This window comes from Haliotis rufescens, unplaced genomic scaffold, assembly GCF_023055435.1.
Source record: "Haliotis rufescens isolate VD_foot unplaced genomic scaffold, xgHalRufe1.0.p SCAF_6, whole genome shotgun sequence".
Classification (NCBI taxonomy): Eukaryota; Metazoa; Mollusca; class Gastropoda; order Lepetellida; family Haliotidae; genus Haliotis; species Haliotis rufescens.
This window is the reverse complement of record NW_025964334.1, coordinates 50,917,138-50,939,675: the sequence shown is the minus strand read 5'-3', so window position 1 is coordinate 50,939,675 and position 22,538 is coordinate 50,917,138. Positions and strand designations below refer to the sequence as shown.

The window sequence follows — 22,538 nt, the reverse complement described above, 5'->3', positions numbered from 1 at the left end:
TTGTTTTAGCCCCTTAATGCCGAGCGCCAGACAGGGTAAAAACAAGCACCATCTTTTAACGTCTTTTGGTATGACGCGGCCGTGGCTCTACCACTAGACCACGGAGGCGGTCTACCAGTCTTTGAAACAGATTCCATTGGGCGTTAAAGGCAAAATAGCGGTGACAATTATATGAACAGATCACTGACAATCAGTGATGGCAAAACATGTCCTGCCCTACCGGTATCACCCGCCACACACAAGTTGCATAAAAAGTAGACATTTCTTGCCCGACAGAGTTCAGCACTACTCCTGCCATTCGATGGCGGCATGTAAACAAACCAGAAAGAAATTGAAAAATAAACTCACCATTTGCCTAAATCCTTGTGGAGTTCAGAATTTGTTGTGTGTCTTATTTCGAAGGGATTGCCCGTGTTGCTACAATATCCAAGCCCTCACGATAATGGATAGGCATAACCTCAACAGCATGCAGATCATCTTACACTGAAGCTCAATAATTCATAGCTCATTTTGATCTTAGTGACATTTACTCTTCAGGTGATGACGAATCTTTCGAAAAGGAAGATGATATCCTGTATATTTCAGTGGTATCACAATAGGATGTTTATATTATCTATAGTTCTGGGGCACGGGTGGCCCAATCGTCTAAGTCGCCGCGATTCGCTGTGCAGAGCTGCGTCCCCTGGGCACGCCAGAAATCTATGATTGTGGGTTCGAATCCCGGTTCGCCCCGATTATGTTTCTAGGTTTGTCAGCACCATACCCGTGCTCGTGGGTTTCACCGAAGTGGTAAACGTCTGAGACCTGCATCACTTCGGGCTTTACTCCCACATAAAGCTGACACGCCGTGATATAACTGGAATACTGTTAAAAGCGGCGTAAAACCCAACTCACTCACTCAAAACGCAAGGCAAGAATTGAGGTTTTTGGAGGTGACCACATTTCGTTTTGTGGTGATCGGATGAATCAAGGCTGGTCAGTGGGTCATCATGTAGACTTATCTCTTAATTTCGTGACTTTCTGTCTCCAAATCCCGCTACACTTTATAGAAAAGCGAAATACAGCAGCGAGTAGCTAGACACCATTTCTGGCTACTACATCGCATGAATTTACGATCTCTTCAAATGCAATTTTACCTTATAACACTAGGCCCAAGAAAGTGTCTCTGGGGTGGTTATCAACGGGTTGTGGATGAGATTCGGCATCACAGAAGTGTCTCTCAACAAAACTAAGATATATTGACACGTAATGCACCTGAAAAATGGAGTGGTGGCACGTTGTGTAATGGCCACTGGTTTAAGCGGGGCAGATAGCAATGCATCCGGAAGCCGTTCCAAGGCTTAAGAATTCCATATTTGATCTGATTATTATCACCAAAAGACTTGCCTCACTGTAGCCTGTAAATAATCTGGACCAGGGAATCCAGTGATTGATATTATGAGCAGCGATCCACGTCATAGGTATACGGTCACCAAGTGCTTTCAACGGTTTTCTTTGTTATTTGTTGTTGGTTAACGCCGCACTCAGCAATATTCTAGGTATATGACGGCGGTCTGTAAATAATCGATCCACGCAGCTGGGATACAACAGTATTCTAGTTTGTATCACGTGATGTCAGCTTAACGTGGGAGGAAGGCCGAAGTGACGCAGGTCTCAGACGTTTACCACTTGGGAAAACCCACGAGCACAGTATGGTACTGACCAATCTAAAACATAATTGGGGCGAACCAGACCTCGAACATACAAACATAGGTTTCTGGCATGCCCACGGGACGAAACTCTTCACATCGGACGCCCCAGACAACTTGTGCATAAGTGAGTATGGTTCTACGCCGCATTTAGCAATATTCCAGCAATATCACGGCGGGGGACACCAGAAATGGGTTTCACACATTGTACCCATGTCTGGAATCGAACCAGGGTCTTCGGTGTGACGAGCGAACGCTTTAACCACTAGGCTATCCGACCCTTACTGGTGCATAAGAACAGGACCAATTCTAAGCAGGAATCCCCAGGCGATCAACTCACTACAAGTTGGTTGGTTTGGTTGGTTTGTCGTTTAACGCCGCACTCAGCAATATTCCAGCTATATGACGGCGGTATGTAAATAATCGAGTCTGGACCAGACAATCCAGTGATTGACATCATGAGCATCAATCCACGCAATTGGGATCGATGACGTGCATCAACCAAGTCAGCGAGCCTGACCACCCGATCCCGTTAGTCGCCTTTTACGACAAGCATGGGTTGCTGAAGACCTATCGTATGTGGGCTGTTAACGTGGATGCAAGGTCCTATTATCCATCTACCAGGTGAGCTGGAGACTCCTCGCGCCCTGACCAAAACATGGCTTAGTGCGTCCTCCAGGAACTGATCACAATAAACCCCTAACTCCACGACCTCATTTATTTCATTCTCATTACAAGCACAGAATAAAGACGTATTCCCCCCAACTGGTAAAATGGTAGGGTATAAACTACTCAAAAGAAGTTCAAACACATCAGATTGTTTTCATATGACTATAGTTTCATCTGATAGGGATGGTGGGCGAGAGACAACTGGAACTCGTTTTGAGTGGCATATATTTGACATTGAATGATTACAGATGACAACATGCGCAATCGGGTTAAAAAGTCTAACCACTTTGTTTTCTCTCGGATAAATTTAGGATTTAATATTTTTTGGACATTGTGCAGATTTCAGTTATTGTGACCATAAACTAGTTTCATTCCATGGTTTCATGTGTGTGCCGCGAGTGCCGTCTAACTTGAGAACTCCCTCACTGCCGAGCTCATGGCAGCCGCCAAACTTCAAAAAGAACTTCGATAACCCACAAGCGGGAGACAGGGCAAGCTGATCACCATCTTAGGGAGGTGAGGTGAAATGGGGTTTAACTTTGAGTCCAAATTGTGTATAGCGACGTGCATGCACGTGTGTGTGGCTGCTTGTACTTGTCCGGGCTGATGCCGATTTATAGTGCTAGCACACTGAGATACCATGCCAAAGTCTAACATGAATACCCCGCTCAGTACACGGACTCCGAGCTGACCAGTCCTTGTTTTAGTCCCTTGATGCCGAGCGCCAGACAGGGTAATAAAGTACCATCTTTTAACGTCTTTTGGTATGACGCCGCTGGAGATTGAACCCCGGTTGGTTGGTTGGTTGGTTGGTTTGTTGTTTAACGCCGCACTCCGTAATATTCCAGGTATACGACAGCGGTCTGTAAATAATCGAGTCTGGACCAAACAATCCAGTGATTGACAGCATGAGCATCGATCTACGCTATTAGGATACAATGACGAGCCTGACCACCCGATCCCGTTAGTCGCCTCTTGACAAGCATAGTCACCTTTTACAGCAAGCATGGGTTGCTGAAGACCTATTCTACCCTGGATTTTCACGTCAAGCATGGGTTGCTGAAGACCTATTCTACCCTGGATCTTCACGGCAAGCATGGGTTGCTGAAGACCTATTCTACCCCGGACTAAGTTTTAAGTCCCATGTTGTCATCTGATAATACCTGGTGCCGAAGGAGAATTTAAAAATTAAACCAGATTTACCTGTAATTCTCCGAGGGACCAGAGAACAGTGAGATCACATGCCAGAGACTCTCCCTTAGCTCTATACATTCTTAGTCAGCCCACATTACAAATTCTTTAAAGACTGAAGCCAGATTGCACAGTCGCAGTCTCATGTGATCTCACTTCTTCCCTTGTACCTCGGGGAATTACAATCAAACTTTACCTTACAAGTGAGTATTGTTTAATTCAAATTGCTGTGTGGCTAACATTACCGATGCAAACAATTTTTAACACCCGTAAACCTTAAAAATGATTATGGCAATGACAGATCAACGATAGTCTTATGAAAAATTGGATGTTCTTTTAACCTCTTTTGAGTAGTATTTGCTTCACGTTCTCCTTAAAGGCTTTACGTTCACATCAAGTCCGAAGTTCCTTCGTGAAGACAAAGCTTTCAGGGCACTTTGAGCATCGTTGGACAGTCTGAGTTTGAGCCTGTCAGACAGAGACACGGGACTCTCCATCATGGTTGTCTCAGCAGCTCCAGACACATCACGACTCCCAGAACACCCATTGTCTGTCTCTGTCACAAAGCTGTCCCTTTTGAACAACCCATGTACACACAAATCTCTCTGGACCATGGAACTTCCCACGGGTGAATCGTCCTTACTGCTGAAGGATGATGCACCACTCAAATCGTAACCCTCAGAGCCACTCTTAGTGAAACTGTCTCTGTCTTTACGGTTGTTTTCCTCTCCTGAGTGAGGGTGGAGCGTTGTTGAAGTTCCCACACCGCTGAAGCAATCTTTGCTAGGAAGGGACTTACCTCTGGATGGCTGGTCATTATTTAATGCTGTAAATGGAGTTTTATCACCTGTGGTTTCAGTTTCCCATTCAGGCAACGTATCACTGTCAGAGTCCTCATAGAAATTTGGGAAAGGCTGCTTTGCCGAGACTTTCACACAGCCTGATGGCTCATGCAGCATCTGTAGAAATGTTCGATCACCTTCTAGTGCCTTCGGGAACACTTTGTCAGTCGGCACGAAACACTTGGTTGGGACACACATGGGTCTACAGTCCCCCACTTCACTATCAGAATCCTCACACAAGTCAATCACAGAATCCTCTGTCGAAGATTTGACAGAGTCTGGCCATGTAGATTGTTCATCTGTATCCGACTCTCTGGACCTGCCACTGGTAGCCATTGGTTGTTTTTGATGCTCCTCTCCTAAGTTCGGGTAAGAGTCACATGCAGAGTCACATGCAGAGTCACCTGGCAAAACCTCATGTTGAACCACTGGGAGACCGGATCTACTGCCCTTTCTCCTCAATGACAGCTTGGACTTGTTAGGAAGTGTTCTTTGGGAACAGGATGAGACTTGGCTTTGAGATGAAAGCATGATCTGGTCATCAGTCTCAATACTGGCTGTGCACTTCATGTCAGATGAAGTATCTGGTCCAGTGTCAGTTCCAGGTGCTGATTCCTTTGAAGTTTTTCCCCCACACTTTTCAGAACTGTTTCCTTGGGCAACAATGTCATGTTTCTCAGAACAGTTAGTGTGTACATCATGTTCCAGAATGTCCTGATTAATGGTGTTCTTTCCTATTTCAGGCGGTGTACTGGATTCTGAACTCTCTCTTATCAGCCGGCGTCTAGATGCCACACCCTCAATTGTACTGACGTCAACTTTTGTACTAGAAGACTTGGAATCAAGTGATAACATTTGGAAGCTTGAGTCGATATCATCACTCCCATCGCATGTCGTCGACTCAACACCTCCACAGGATGGGAGACAATTTTCATTTCCCTCCATATTGAGATTGATGGGACTACCAATGGAAGGTCGTCCTTCAGGCTGAGAATCACAAATTGGACTTCTATAACTGACAAAAGAAGATTTGATAGATGTTGAACTGGCTGTCATATTGGCCAAACTGTCATTCAACAGCGATGCCTGCATGCTGAAGTTGCCAAACTGTAACGTTGAGTCGACAGCGGAGGTGAAGGCTGGCGATGGAGTCTGATAGAGAATAGTCTGGTTCGTGTGTGCAGGTCTGCTGTGAACAGAGTCAGGGATGCAAGGTCTTACCAACAATGAAGGAGAGGGAGTCTGATACAAAAGAACCTTTTTCTGCATGTGACCAGACGCAGGACCTGTTTCAGGGGTTAGTGGATGGAATGGAGGTCTCTTTGCTCTTGTTAAAGGTGATGGTGTTAGGTTGAATAGATGGCTCTTAATACTGAAAGGTTTCATAGGTTTAGGGCTTACATTGGAAGGATGGGGTGACCCATTTAGTATTTGTGGACTACTGGAGGAGTTAATTTGGAAAGAGGAATGATCATGACAATGCAAGGTATTCGTATAACTATTGTGTAGGGTGTTGCTACTTGTATTATGCACTGCCCTACCATTTAAATAGAGATGATTCGTTCCAATTTTCTCAGCACTTGGCAAATCTAAGGAGTCGGGAGATGCACCACTGCTGACAGAAGCTGGTCTGCTTGGTCTGACGGGGATATCAGGAGTGTGAACTACAGTCATGCAAGCAACATGGCTGAAGTCATGCTCACCACAATATGTACCAGAAGTGAAGTCTGAAACTGCTGGAGGACCATCTGGTGATCCTTCACGTGTTTCTACTTTAAATGGTGGATCTGTACCTGCTAGTGACTCTCTAATTGGTGGAACAACTGCTGGTGGACCATCTGGTTGATGACAGGATGATCTCTTATTTGATCCCTCAAATGTTTCAACACCTGATCTGTCGTCCCGAGACAGATCAGTTAATGGTGGCCCTGTACCTGCCAGTGAATCACCATCTTGTCCTTTAACATTTGCATGTGAGCACTTACCCCTTAGTCTGCAATCTGTTGTATCAACAGATAATGGAACACACTTTGAACTATCACACATTTTGGAGATAGGACTGAAGTTGTGATGGTCACATCTACTCTCACATAACCTACTTTCAGAAGGGGTCTGGTTTGATTTGGGATTGGTGACATAACCTGACTCCCCAGATATATGAGACAATACAGTCACATGGGAAGCCAGATCATGTGTGATGCCATTGATAGGCTGATCTTTGACACACCTGCTCAGAACAGGTTTGGACAAATCTGCGAAATCCTTCTTTTCCCTCCCCTGAAGCTGGTTCATCACTGGTTTCTTATCTGTTTCACAAGACAAAATCGGTTTCTTGAAGCAGCGGACTTCAAGAGATGCACCCTTTGAGCTCGGTTCTGTCACTACATGTTTTTCTTGTTCACTTTTCCTTGTCCTCACAGGCCTTACTCTCTGCATTGTGTCAACACCACTCTCTGATATACACTTGGTCATGGTATGCTGTTTGAGGGCCAGACACTGTTCAAATCCCCCGGACACAGACTGACCTTTGGTGGACTGGCCAAGCTTCAACTGAAGCCTCTGAGACAAGGAGAGGAACACCTCCGAATCTGAATCAGACTCGTTTTTGTCCGAATTCTCATAGGATTTATACTTCTCGGAAATCTCGGAAGCATCTCGATAAATGACATATGGCACATCTCCACCAGTACTATGTTTAGTGCTAGTGTTTGGAGTACCTTTTAACTCAGATTGAATTCCATAAAGTGAATCAGTTTTGGATCTGCTTTCATGTAATGCAGTATTATTTCTTGTTCTTTTTGCACTTTCATCTTGAGCACCAAGTTCAGTCACATACTGAGTCTTTGAATACAACACATCTTCGTCAGGACAATCTGACACGGTATGACCTTTACTGCTCGTCTTTCGGGATGTCTTGGTTTCCTGTTTTACCCTGACATCCAGCTCATCAACACCTTTGATGTCGATAGGTTTACGTCGACTCTTTGCAGTCAGACCAGGAACACCTACAGGTCCTTGTGCTGGAGGTGCCTTCTTCAGGTGATGAGAATTCGACTGTACACGCTGATTCCCATCTCTCCAACTGTTTGCAGGTGCAATGTGGCAGGAAGCCTGCTGTGCACACTGAGTGCTGTCCATCTGAGCGTTGTGACGAGTGTCCCCGTCACCTTGTAGCTCCAGCAGCAGCATCTGGCTGGACAGGTCGCCCAGCTCATCCTCTGGAGGTTCCTTCTTCTTGGATTTCTTTGTGCCTAAAAGATATGAAAGCGTATATATCTTACCAGCAGGTTTCAAGGCCAGTTGGAGGCCATTTGAAGGTCAAAGGTCTCTGTACAGGCAGAAGCAAATGCTCCAAATATTCATGGCTGAAATACTTCCACTCTGGAAGAGAACTCTAAGGAGCCATACATTCGCTATTAGGATGGGTCTTGTAATTTTTGTTGAAAAACATAATATGTTCCCTAAAATGGTGGAAAAAATAGCAAAATCATTCACTAACTATGCCTGAGTGAGTGAGTATGGTTTTAACACCGCTTTTAGCAATATTCCAGCAATATCATGGTGGAGGACACCAGAAATGGGCTTCACACATTGTACCCATGTCAGAATTTGAACCCAGGTCTTCGGCGTGATGATCAAACACTTTTAACCTCTAGGCTACCCGACCATATTCTGTTAAAACTGAAGATATTGTGACTAACCCAAATAATACATAATCAGCAATTTTGCATCTTTTTGCAGCAAGGACTTTGCACAAAAGTTTGTGTGTCTTGAGTTAAATATTGGAAATTGTTTCTTTAAAAAAGTTTAAGGGCATTAAAAGCTCCTCCTTAAGTCTTCATACAAGCTTCTGAAGATATCTTCACATTGAGGTCTTTTCAAAGGGGCTGTGGGGTAACCTAGTGTTTGCTCGTCATACCAAAGACCTGGGTTCGATTCAAAATGTGGGTATAACATGTGAAGGTCACTCATGGTTTCATGGCGGTGATATGGCTTGAAAAAAGTTAAAAGTGGCTTCAGAAATATAGGTATTGGGGGATGCTGTAAATTAGGTGGCTGAAATACCTTTCTTTTTCTTCACCTTCTTGGCGGCCAACTCCTCTTCAAGATCGTGGACGAGGTCAGGGAATGCTCGAGCAAAGAGGCCCTGTTCCTCCATTGTTGTGTAAAATTCACTGCTGGTGTTCACATCATCCACTACCAAAGACAAAATTGTGAGTTTGAGTTAACAGTATTCCAGTAACATCACAGCATGTCAGCTTCATGTGGAAGGTATGGCTTGGAGAGTCCAAATTTACTACCGGGTACCCATCCCGCTATTACCCAACCCTACCCCGGTACCCACTGTAGGTCTTAAGAGTTGAGTACAAAATGTCTGATTGGGAATAGTTTGAGAGTATCCCTGGCAAAATGTGTTTAGGTACACGTATAAAACGATCTGGTCATGCATACACTGAAGTTGACTGAAGTTTGATTTTTATTCAAACATATAAAATTCAGAAGGAATGGGTACATGGTCAGAAAGAAATGCTAACATTAATGACTTGAAGTGTGACCATAGAATTTTAGATGTTTTTTGTCATAAAACAATATATCACATGACTAACCACGGGTACGGGTAGTCCTGTGGGTACGGGGTCCTTCTCAGTACCCAAACCGAGTACCCAAGTGACCCATCCCGACCCTAGTGGAAGGCAAGCCCGAAGTGATGCAGGTCTCAGACGTTTACAACATTAGTGAAACCCACAGCACGGGTATGGTGCTGACAAACCTAGAAACATAGTCGTGGTGAACTGGGATTCGAACCCATGCAACTCTTCACAGCAAATAGCCCTGTCTTGTAGTAGTTTATTAAAGATTGAAAACCTGTTTTCTCTCACATACACCAGTAGGTCATTACATTTATCACTGGACAATGTAATAGTGATACACTATTGTACCATATCGTAACAGTCTTTCATTGAGATGAAATAGTCATTTGGTTGACATGCGGAAGAAACAATGACAAAGCAATGTTAAATAGTAACTCATTGATTTTTGCTGTAATACTGCACCAGTAACTTGAGCTATGATGACTTTCATGACTTATTAATATAACACCTGGTATCAAAATGTCACAGTTTATTCAACTGACGGCCTTGTCATGAGTAGCAGCACACCTTCTTCATCTTCCCGAGGCAAGGGAGTTAACTTACTATAAAAGACCAGTTTCCACCCTTGCCGATCTAGGCTGGTATTGAGGAGTCAATTTTGGCTGGGCTAACGAGTCTATGCATAGTCCAATCAAAATCGCGCATTGAAATTGAAATCCGGTTCGTAAACTGTCATGCAGATTTCGGTCGATTGCAGGATTTGCAAAGCATGTGCACCACCAACTCGTCAGCAGATATTTTCCAAATCTATTTATGTTTTTAATCAAGGTGCTAATGTGATTTGATGCATTTCGCGATGTAAGACCCGTTTTATCACAATATAGAAACTGCTTATCGATCAGATTGTCCTGACCGGGCGCAACCATTTTGTGTGAAGCAAATGCAAGTGATACGAGAGGTGGAATCTGATTGGTCCTTAGGAGAGTCTTAGAAGGGACATAACTGGTAATAGCCACTGGTGGTGCTACGATCGAGCCCAGAAATACCAGCCTTGTTCGGCAAGTGTGGAAACTGGACTTTTAAAGTCAGTTAACGCTCTTGCCTCAGGAAGATGCACCTTCTTATGCAGAATCAAGAAATAGTCACTGTGACTATTCCCTAACTGTGCCTGCATGTATATATGGGTCATTATAAATTAAACATGTGAAGACAATCCCAATTGCGTGGATCGAACCTCAGGATGTCAATCACTGGATTGTCCAGACTCGATTATTTACAGACGGACGCCATATAGCTGGAATATTGCCGAATCTTTTGTAATTTTTTTTGGCTTGATCAAATTAGTATGTAACCAAAACAGTTGTGTACCATCAACCGTGGAAAGGTCCTCACTACAGCAACAAGCACACAAACTCCTATTGCCACCATGACCATAACATGAGATGTGCAGTAAGCAGTACACACGTAAAGGCAGGGTTAGAAATTGGCACTAGTCCTATAGTCCTTGCCAAACTGCCCAATGGCAAAGGTATCATAAGGACTAGAAGAAAATTGCCATTTTTAAGAGTTTTGCTATATGTTATCATTATAAGGACTAGTGGACGAAAACTGTTAGTTTCTAACGCTGTAAAGGGAAGTAACTGTGTGCCATATTGGATCCAATTGTTGTTAGGATTTTAGGATTAGTATTATAATATTTTTTATTTTTTTTGAAAATGGAAAAAATAAAAATACTCGTGTGGCAGACTTTATGATGATGCAGGCAGTGCCTGAGAACCAAGACTTTTATTTTTTAGGAACCATCTTCTCTTGAAAAGAAAATCATGAAAATTATAGGGGGGTGGGGCATAAGAAATGTCCTGAGAAACCTGCTTATTCATACCAGTTCCTGGAGTTCAGAACTAATTGTGAGTGGAGTTATGTGGCAATTGTGGTGATTGTCAGTGGCAGCAAATGATAGCAGCACTGGTAAATTTTTGTGAGCTGTATCATTTGATTAGAGTTACCTCCCTTGTAAACAAACATGACAGTCCACATCATTTGAGAAGTTTCAGGAAGGTTATTCCTAGAAAGCTGGCTGTACCATAAGAGAGACATGAGGGAGATTTGAGGCGATAGTGACAAAATTCTGGACATTTGTGAGTGCACTTACATCATTACAGGGCTGGTACGCACACTGCTGCTGCTACTTTTGTCTTTTGGGATTGTAAAACTAAAACTGTGTGTTTCAATATAATTTGTTTGTCATTCATTGATCTTGTAAGGTCATTTACTGATTTCTTTAGTTGGTTCTGTACAAACCAATTACTGGGTTAACCTTCGTGTTGCAATTTCAGAATCAGCGTGTAACAGTAGGAGAGAAGGAGTGAGTGAGTGAGTGGGTTGGGTTTAATGCTGCTTTTAACAGTATTCCAGTTATATCAAGGCGAGTCAGCTTAATGTGGGAGGAAAGCCCGAAGTGATGCAGGTCTCAGACGTTTACCACTTCTGTGAAACCCACGAGCACGGGTATGGTGCTGACAAACCTAGAAACATAATCGGGGCGAACCGGGATTCGAACCCACAATCATAGGTTTCTGGCGTGCCCAAGGGCCGCAACTCTGCACAGCGAATCGCGGCGCCTTAGACGACTGAGCCACCCGTGCCCGAAGGAAAGAAGGAAGGACACTGGACAGAAAAAGACCTAAAAGTTCTTTACCAAATGACAGTAAAACATTTATTTGAATTTTCAGCCTACGGAAGATGAGTGATATAAAAGTGTTAACTCTCACCTGACTTGAACCACTCCACTTCATAGACAGGTACTCCATGTCGGACACGTGGCTTCACAACCCTGTGTGCAGAAACGCGAACATGGCACTGAGTGAGTTTGGTTTATGCTTTGAAAAGTATTACAGTAATATAGCCCCCAAAATCATGCAGGTGTTTGATTTGTTTGTCCAGCTCACTGACTTGTTTGATGCATGTCATCATATCCCAATTACGTAGATAGATGCTCATGATGTCAATCACTGGTTTATCTGGTCCAGACTTGATTATTTACAGACCGCCGTCATGTAGCTGGAATATTGCTCAGTGCGGCGTTGAACAACAAACAAACAAAAGAGTAGATCTAGATAAGCACATCATATATCATTCCATCATCCCAAGTCATGCTTTGGAAAAACTTAAACCTCCTTTAATTAACAAACAAATGAAATATTCCAATTGTACCAGGAAGAAAACCTAACCATTGTGATTTTATGAATGCTTCAAAGACTTTGAGAAGATTCTGTCCTGGAATAGGTGAGGTGAAATTGTGTTTATTATTGCCCTTATATAGCGTGCATGTACACGTGCGTGTGCGTGTGCGTGTGCGTGTGCGTGTGAAGGTGCTTGTACTAGTCCGGACCGATGCCGATTTATAGTGCTAGCTCACTGAGATACCATGCCGCAGTTTAACATGAATACCCCACTCAGACACAGCATACTGACTCCGAGCTGACCAGTCCTTGTTTTAACCCCTTAATGCCGAGCACCAGACAGGGTTACAACAAGTACAATCTTTTAATGTCTTTTGGTATGACTCTCCGAGCGGACGCTCTACCACTAGACCACGAAGGCCACATTTTTCCATACCTATTAGGTTTAAGGTAGGGCAAATTTTTCAACGTGGTGTCAGCCATATGCACAAGGTCCCACAGAGTCACCAGGGGCAGAACCTTCTCGGTGGTGTAGTCGGGCGGCCATTCCATCTTCGTCTCTGCATACTCCTGGGACATTCAACAAAGGATTATTTCAAACTGGTGAGTGAATGTTGTTTAATTCATTGTTTACAATCTGAAAGCTCTCCATAAAGAATGTTAACACTAAGTTTCACTGGGTTTTACACACAAGTCTCATCGGAAAGAGACAACTGTGAGATCAACGGGCAGTACTGTCACAAGCATAGCAGTGTTTGAAATAATTTTAAAACCCAACAAGACAGTCAGGTAGGGGATAGGGCTGCAACAATACACCTAGGTCACGATACGATACGTATCTCGATACTTACATCACGATTCGTTATGAATCTCTATACGCTACGATACAAGAGTGACAAGAGAAGACAAGCGATAAATGAATTAAACTTAGTTTATTAAAATGAAAAATTAAATTAAATTAAATAAATATATACTGTTTTGAGTTTTTTTCACTTAATGAATCATCTGCCATTTCCAAGTAATAGTTAGCTAACACAAAAGTAACAGTCCTACAGTAAGTCCCCAATGGTTTCTTTAGCAAAGGACGAGCATCTGCTTTTTCCGACATGTTAGAGTTAGAGACCGCTCAGCCAATCAGAAAGCTTGAACTGCTACTGATATACAAAGCAAGCATAGCCGCTGTATTTTCGAAGACGTACATGTGTGTAGTGAAAATTATATTGTCCCAACGTTTTTATCACTCGGTTCGAATTTAAAATTCATTTAAAACACATTTAATAAAAGTTTGTTAAAAAAAACGTATCGTGAAAAATCGAGATACAGCACCTCACAAATCGTGCAGCGTATCGTCTGGAGTGATTTGCGATGCATCGGTGTCCCAGGATATTGTTTCAGCCCTACAAGGTGACCCGTAAATGTTGCCTGCCCATGTTCAAAGTTACCTTACAGCATTCAGACATTATAAATAATGAAAAATCGCAAACAATAAGACACAAATTGTGTCTTGATTCAGTTGAATTAATGTGAACAATCATTTAAGAATATACAAGGAGTAATAATAAAACTGAATATCTTAAAATGATCTGCCAGATAGTCAGACACAGGCAGGCAGTTATTTCTCCCACTGGCGTATTGCCAAATATTTGAGTCCCACAACTAGCTGACACATCCAAAACTGACCTGTGTTTTAGCAATGTGAGGACGTCTCCATGTAAATGCCTTCTTTGGAGTGGTTTCTTGTTTGCTTAGAAATTCTTCAATAACCTGGAACAGAGATGTTGTTGAGGTAAGTGTGATTTGATATCTCTGATTGAACAATCAGAAAATCTAGTGATTGATATTATGAACAAATATCCATGCTGTCGGACTACGATGACAGGCAATCCACCAAGTCACCGAGACGTATCATTCTATCTTCTTACAACCAGCGTAGTTGAATGACCGCACTCAGCAGTATTCCAGCTGTATCATGTAGACCATAAATCGTGTATAATTGAGTCTGGAGCAGGAAAATTAGTGTTTGTTTGTTTGTTGTTTAACACCACACTCAACAATATTCCAGCTATATGACGGCGGTCTGTAAATAATCGAGTCTGGACTAGACAATCCAGTGATTGATATCATGAGCATCGATCCACGCAATTGAGATACGATGACATGCACCAACCAAGTCAGCGACCTGACCACCCGATCCCGTTAGTCATCTCTTACGACAAGCATATTCACAATTTACGGCAAGCATGGGTTGCTGAAGACCTATTCTACCCCAGATCTTCACGGGTTGGAAATTAGTGCTATAAATCATAGCAACAATCGACATATTATCTTCTAAAAGACCAGTTTCCACCCTTTCCGAACTAGGATTGAATTTCTGGGCTCCATCGTAGCGACACTAGTGGATAGTACGAGTTATGTCCCTTCTATGCCCCTCCTATTGACCAATCAGATGCCACCTCTCATATCACTTGCATTTGCTTCAAACAAAATAGTGATGCCAGTCACAATGTTCTGTTCGATGATCAAGATCTATATTGTAATAAAACGGGTCTTACCTCATAAGGTGCAATGGAAACATGAAAAGATTTGAAAAATATCTTTCACCGCCCAGCTGATGGGACACATGCTTTGCAAATCCTGCAGTGGATCAAAATCTGCATATTGAAATCCATGTTGTTTAGAGACGGATGTTGATTTCGTTAAGCAATTTTGATTGGACTGAGCATGGACTCATTAGTCCAGCCAAAATATAATTCCAGCCTGTCATCGGCAAGGGTGGAAACTGGACTTTTAGTCAGTAACTCCCTTGCCTCTGGAAGATGTCCACAATTTGTTTGATATTTCCCTGCACCTGTACATTGTGTGCAATGAACAAACACACTGTTTACTGATGAAGATGATTCATCTTCAAGCTGACCTGTGCTTGGGGGAAGTCTGGTGTTGCCAGAGACTTCTGTCGAATGAAAATCTCAATCTTGCTGACACACTGACTGACTGTCATCTGTTCCCACTGCCGAAACCTGAGTGGACACAAAATAGCATCACACATTAGCAGTGTTCTGCCGAGACTCTGAACAAACGGGGACAAGGACCCATTCAGCATAAAAACATGGGGTCATTTTCAAAAATTTATGTTGTTGTTGGTTTTTTGTTTAACGCCGCACTCAGCAATATTCGAGCTATATGACGGCGGTCTGTAAATAATCGAGTCTGGACCAGACAATCCACTGATTAATATTATGAGCATCAATCCACGCAATTGGGACCGATGACATGTGTCAACCAAGTCAGGGAGCCTGACCACCCGATCCCTTTAGTTGGCTTTTACGACAAGCATAGTCACCTTTTACGGCAAGCATGAGTTGCTGAAGACCTATTCTACCCCAGTCTCAAAATTTATGTGGCTACACACTAACGTAAGTTGTGGTCAGCGATTCTGTAATACCGAGTTCATTTGAGGCAGAAACATCTTTAGCATTATCAGAACTGTGACTTCTACAGTGTTCGCGTTAACGCATAAACCTGCTTTTTTCACGCATTAAAATCATAAAAACAAGCAAAAAATATTTTGCACGCACAGATTGTGATTACTTAAGTTTGTATTAATACCATAAAATATGAAACTATTCAAAGCTGATAGCCTGCTTGCGATGTTCAGACGAAAATAAATCAAAACCTGGAAATTCCCATTGCTAAAAATAAGAACGTGGCCAGATGGCGCTTTGAATCGCGTCCTATATATTTCCATATATGGTCTTTGGGCAACAGAATAACTAATCTCAGACACAGGACGTCATATTTATTTTATAAATGATTGAACTTTCATTATATCAAAACTGGACCGTAAGTTAAAGCATGGTCATAATTATTAGCTGTACTAGTACTGATTTTATTGAAATAAAAACTTCACACGTGAAATATTTGAATTGAAAATATATTTTTTCATTTCTGCACGCACAGTACCAAAACCTACCGCGAACACTGCTTCTATATTTGCAAAAATGTGTAAGCTTGATTCTGATTGGACAATTTGTTACTTTCAGCCAATGAATGGCGCGGATAGTAAATTGAGACAACTGAGGCAATGAAAATCATGATGTTTACATTCAATAATAGAAGCAGCTGTCTACATGAATGGCCCCTTGTCCCACTGAGAGTAAATATGCGGCAGTCGATAAAATATTTCGAGAATCAGGCAAGACTGCTGCCTTGGCAGAACACTGCACATTAGTAACGGGTATCTGTCTTACTTTTGTATTGCAACAAGTTCCAACAATAATTCATGCGTTCTCTCATCTCTAATTTCTTACGAAACTGAATAAATATAATCCAAATGTCTTGTCCTTAAACAGACTTTTCCTCACATATTGTAGTTGTCCACCATTTTGTTGGATGTGCTAAGGCTTGCGTAATAGGCACATAAAATACAGCAAGCTGGTCGCGAATAGTTTCACTTTTTTTTTTATCACAGTTGCTAATTTCTGAATTCATTATTTTCATTCCACTTGTCACTTGTGTAAACTTTGCTAACAAGAACTACCGTATTCGACGTAAAAAGCGCCCTGGGCGCTCTCAAAATTAGAAATAGGGGGCTCTTATTAGAAAATTAATTTGGTGGAAAAAACCAGAGTTGAAAGATAAATTTCGTGGTTTATGCTGACAGCCTATAATGTTTCTGTACGACAGATATATTTTTCCAGAATTTAATTCCCCATAATTAACGGTGCATATAACACACGAGTGCGTATTATATGCAAATAAATAAGTCTAGTGTACATTGATCAATCGGAAGGGGTGCTAATTGGGATTGTTCACTTGGGAAGTTGCGATAGATTAGCAAATATCGCGGTGGGCGCTTATTACGTCGAATACGGTATATATGCATACTATGCATATTATGACACAAATTCATTATTTCAAATTGTTGTTTGTTTGTTTGTTTTCTTTTTGTTTAACGCCATAGCAATATTCCAGCTATATGACAGTGGTCTGTTAATAATCAAGTCTGGACCAGAATTCCACGCAAAATTCATGCATCAACCAAGCCTGACCATCCGATCCTGTTAGTCGCCTCTTACGACCAGCATAGTCGTCTTATGACAAGCATAGTTGCCTTTTACGGCAAGCATAGGTTGGTGAAGACCTATTCTAACGCAGATTTTCATGAGTATCAAATTGTGGTATACCGGTAATACCCTGCACCTCTATTACAAACAATCTTTCAAGGCCGATTAGGCCTCATATATAGTGTGGTGATTGTGAATACATTTAATTTTAAAATAGGGTAGAAAGGGTAGGGTATATATTTGATATCAAATGAGACTCTGGTGAGATTCTCTGTTTATTGGAATTGCACTCCCAGATAAATATTGATGCCAGACACAATCTAACCTTTTGAGTATATCCACACCTTTGAGGGACTGGAGATACTTGATGACTCGCTCAACCCCCACCCCCGGGACCCCCCCTGGCAGGTAGTCACACCCCAGGAGTAGTGCCACGCCCACCAGCGACTCCCGGGATACCCCCAGGTCCTGCTCAATGGCTGCCATGCTGAAACTCTCAACATGAGGGTCCTGAACAGAGCAGATTAGAAAGGAGTGAAAACATGTCTGTAACATTCATCAGAAAATTCAAAAAATATATAAAAATGACCTAACATACTGCAAGAGTGAGTGAGTGAGTGGAGTGAGTGAGTGAGTGAGTGAGTGAGTGAGTGAGTGAGTGAGTGAGTGAGTGAGTGAGTGAGTGAGTGAGTGAGTGAGGTGGAGTGAGTGAGTGAGGTGGAGTGAGTGAGTGAGTATGGTTTTACGCCGCTTTAAGCAATATCACGGCAGGGGACACCAGAAATGGGCTTCACACATTATACCCATGTCGGGAATCGAACCTGCGTCATCGGCGTGACGAGCGAACGCTTTAACCACTGGGCTACCCGACCGCCCCTCTAGTGAGTGAGTGAGTGAGTGAGTGAGTGAGTGAGTGAGTGTGGTTTTACGCTGCTTTTAGCAATATTCCAGCAATATCATGGCTGGGGACACCAGAAATGAGCTTCATGTCGGGAATCGAACTAGGGTCTTCGGCGTGACAAGCGAACGCTTTAACCACTGGGCTAACTGACCGCCCCTCTGAGTGAGTGAGAGTGAATGAGCTTCACACATTGTACCCATGTGGGGAATAGAACACATACTGCAAGAAGTCTTGAACAAACTATTAATTAAAGATCATCTAATTAAAGTTTGTTTCTTTGTTGTTTAACTCTGAACTCAGCTTTATGTAAATAATCAAGTCTGGACCAGACAATCCAGTGATTGCTATCAGGGGCATCAGTTTTCGCAATTGGGATCAACCGAGTAACCGAGCCTGGCCGCCCGATCCCAATAACTGCCTTTTACGACAACCAAATGATGCTGAAAGTCATTTCTAACCCGGATTTTCCCGGGTCTTGTATCAAAAATGTGGTTTTCATGCAAAATAGCAAGTTCAGCACAAAGCACCCTTTTCTTATGATACCTTAACTTTTGGACAACTTGGAAAGGCTTCAGTATGACATTACTTTATTTCATTTTCAGAATGGCACTATTTTTTATATCAAAATACATTGGGGGCACGGGTGGCCCAGTCGTCTAAGGCGCCGCGATTCGCTGTGCAGAGTTGCGCCCCTTGGCCACGCCAGAAACTTATGATTGTGGGTTCGAATCCCGGTTCGCCCCGACTAGGTTTGTCAGCACCATACCCGTGCTCGTGGGTTTCACCGAAGTGGTAATCATCTTAGACCTGCACCCCTCCGGCTTTCCTCTCACATTAAGCTGACACGCCGTGATATAACTGGAATAATGTTAAAAGCGGCGTTAAACCCAACTCACTCACTCACCAACTCAAAATACATTATAAAATAAAGTTTGCACACCAGTGTTTCAATATCATCTATTAATGGAGATGCAGTATGCATCATAAAAAAATATCATTTGGACATATTTATCTTATCATATTAACAGTGGAGATAACAATGGTTGCCAAATTCAAAACCGTTTATAAAGGCAGATGTGAACACTTTAATAAAACCATTCTACCAGATGTAGAGAATACATGCCGCACCTTGTTGTTCATGGTGAAGTTCTTGTAGACGGTGCGAGCTCCGTACAGGAACACGTCTCCATCGTCCGTGATGCACGCATCGACGAGCTGAAACAGTAGGGGATATCAGAGGAGGGCTTCACACATTGTACCCAGGTGGGAATCGAGTCCTGGTCTTCAGCCTGAAAATGCGGATGTTTTAACCACCAGCTACCCGACTGCCCAGGACTCATCATAAAGGTGGAGTGAGTGAGTGAGTTTGGTTTTCAGGGGCTTTTAGCAATATTCCAGCAATATCACAGTGGGGGACACCAGAAATGGGCTTCACACATAGTACCCATGTCAGGAATCGAACCCGGGGCTTTGGCGTGACGAGTGAATGCTTTAACCAGTAGGCTACCCGACAGCCCCTCATAAAGGTGGAAAACCATATGGTTACGATTATTTTATTTCATATCATTCAAACTGTATCACAAACTAGAAATATGTTTTCAAGGGGAGGTAAGGCATAAGAAAGATATTCATTAGAGGAAAAACAAGATAAAGTCCCCCTCTGACTGTTAGGAGCACCTGACTCACCCCTGCAGCATCAAGGGCAGCACACATGGCCTCGGCCTCCCCGCGACTGTGAATATAAGGGATTCCAAGCAGGTCCAGAAGCTGGCAGCACTGAAATATGGATTATCAATGACTGAATCTAAAATAACTTATCAATATAACCCTACAAACCATAACTTGTTTTATTAACTGATGTCATCCTCTGTATTGCCTTGAAAGACTAAATTGTCCCCTTTCACACATTCTGGGTCAGAATAGGGCCTAAGTTCTCGTGTTTGTCAAAAGAGCAGATTAAAATAAGGATCCGGAAATAAGGCTTTGACACTGCTGACTGTCATCATTACCGGATAGTATGTTTGTTTGTTTGTTCTTTAACACTGCACTCAGCAAAAGTACAGTTTATACGACAGCAGTCTGTAAATAATTGAGTCTGGACCAGACAATCCAGTGATTGATGTTATGAGCATCGATCCACGCAATTGGGATACGATGACAACCAAGTCAGCGAGCCTGTGATTGGTACTTGTATCATGAAGGGAAAAATCAGGATCCACCAAAGCATCGGTGTATCATCCCACCAGCAGTGTATATGCAACTAGTTCTCTGTCTGCAATGGCACAGATGATCGATAAATAACTTGTTTTAATATCAGGAATCAGAGTATTGCCCTTATTCATATACTTTTCCTCACAACAGTATGCTGGATCTCAATCAAACCCCAAGAGCCTAAAGGTGTAGTTTACAAAATTGACTGCAACTGTGGCCAATCTTACATAGGTGAAACATCCCGCCCCACAGCGGTAGAATCTAAATGTTTTAGTCCACTAGTCCTTGTAATGATAACGTAGCAAAGTCCTTATGAATGGCAAATTTCTACTAGTCCTTATGATACCTTAAATATTGGGCAGTTTGGCAAGGACTATGGTGAAGTGAGGTGAATTGGGGTTTAACGTCGCGTCCAAGATTATTGCACTTATATAGCGACGTGCATGTATGTGTGTGTGTTTGTGTGGCTGCTTGTACTAGTCCGGACTGATGCCGATTTATAGTGCTAGCTCACTGAGATACCATGCCGCAGTTTAACATGAATATCCCATTCAGACACAGTATACTGACTCCGAGCCGACCAGTCCTTGTTTTAGCCCCTTAATGCCGAGCGCCAGACGGGTAACAACAAGTACCATCTTTAAACGTCTCTTGGTATGACGCGGCCGGGGATCAAACCCCGGACCTTCCGCTCTCCACTGGACCACGGTGGCGGTTATGCAAGGACTATAGGACTAGTGCCAATTTCTAATGCTGCCCATCAACACCAGAATCAAAGAGCACAAAACCTCCACCATCAAATCAGACAATAAATCAGCCATCTCGGACCACATCAGCAACTGTCCTAATCACAACATCAACTGGGACAACGGCCAAATCCTCTCCAACAACCTACATGACTTCACTTAAAGAAAACTAACAGAAGCAGTCCTGATTCTCCGCCACAAGCCATCAATCAACAGAGATCCGCCTACTATGAACTGAATAATCACTTGTTTAATTGGCTTCATGTCCCATTGGCTTCCATCTACGTGTTCTCTGTCCATCGTGTTGTGACAGTATTATCCTTCTGTTGTCAACACTTATGTTATCCCACTCATGTATACAATGATTGTTACTGTTAATCCTCTACTGTTAATCCTCCACCTACTACATATATTGGTTTACTCTCACTTTGCCAGCAGGCTGGGGAGATTAACTTGTGACTTGCCAGCTATAGCCTGTTCTGATTATGACCAGCCAATGGATCGAGGGCGATCTCCACATCCACCAGTGGAACCACTTCAACAGTGATGGGCCATGTACAAACAGCCACCTAGAGGGATGGAACAGTCGACTAAAGAAGATCGTGGGAAAGGCATATCCCAACATTTTCGAGATGATTACCTTCCTTCCCAAAGAGCAGAAGTCATCAGAAATTCACAGAGTGCAGTACGAAGCAGGACAGAAAAGACATCCCAAGAAGAAGAAGACCGCAAGATCGCCAATTTGAAGATGAGGTTGGAGAGGCAAGAAATTGACATTATCCACTATTCCGGTGTTGCATCAGCCATTCTTATCAAGTTAAAAAAATAATGTTATAATTCATGTAAATCATGTTCTGTTTGTTGTACCAAATTGAAAAGTATCAACTGTTGCGTGATCATGTCGCTGTTTTTGAAACAATATAATGTGTGGAATAAATGACACAAAAATTTATCATGAGTCTGTTGTTTCTACTGTGTCCTAAACACCATCCAAATACACCATTCAAAAACACCATTCATAGCGTAACAACCTTGTGTGTTAACATAACACGGACATATCATCAAAGAAAAACCGCTGGTCGACGTAACGCGAATAATTTTAATTCTTCTGTACAATGTCCCCCATTCAGTCTTGCTTGACAACGGTATAAGGATCTATACCGAAACGTGGCTTTTTACAGTATCAAAGAAGTTGTTATCCATAAAATTGTGTCTACCTTGTGAACAGTATGCCAGCATCCAGATAACTTTTTGAGCCATTAAGTTTTTACTCTGCAGTTTCTATTTTAATTGTGTTATTACATTTTCCATTGGGTAACCAATATTTTTTCACTCATCCATTCATCACTCTATTGGGTTTCTCCAAAATTAATGAATGTTTTAAGATTTACAAAAAACGAAACAATGTTTTCGATGGATATAACTGTTCTAAATATATAGGCTTAACTCGGAA

The 22,538-nt window shown here is 42.5% G+C and overlaps 1 protein-coding gene across 2 annotated transcripts in view; it reads right to left on the bottom strand.

Moving 5' to 3' along the window:
* Window positions 1–3,795: 3,795 nt before the first annotated feature.
* The window catches only part of LOC124120732, a 28,265-nt gene continuing 9,522 nt past the window's right edge, over window positions 3,796–22,538 (bottom strand). The window contains exons 4-13 of one of the 2 annotated variants that reach the window (XM_046483614.2): window positions 19,815–19,904; window positions 19,257–19,343; window positions 17,553–17,737; window positions 15,079–15,181; window positions 13,845–13,928; window positions 12,601–12,734; window positions 11,754–11,815; window positions 8,456–8,587; window positions 6,552–7,641; window positions 3,796–6,437 (exon numbers count right to left, since the gene is read on the bottom strand). In XM_046483614.2, coding sequence (XP_046339570.2) covers window positions 3,911–6,437; window positions 6,552–7,641; window positions 8,456–8,587; window positions 11,754–11,815; window positions 12,601–12,734; window positions 13,845–13,928; window positions 15,079–15,181; window positions 17,553–17,737; window positions 19,257–19,343; window positions 19,815–19,904 — 4,494 coding nt within the window. In that variant the 3' untranslated portion in view covers window positions 3,796–3,910. Of the gene's footprint in view, window positions 7,642–8,455; window positions 8,588–11,753; window positions 11,816–12,600; window positions 12,735–13,844; window positions 13,929–15,078; window positions 15,182–17,552; window positions 17,738–19,256; window positions 19,344–19,814; window positions 19,905–22,538 lie in introns of both variants that reach the window. The other variant, XM_046483613.2, reaches the window with a different exon arrangement.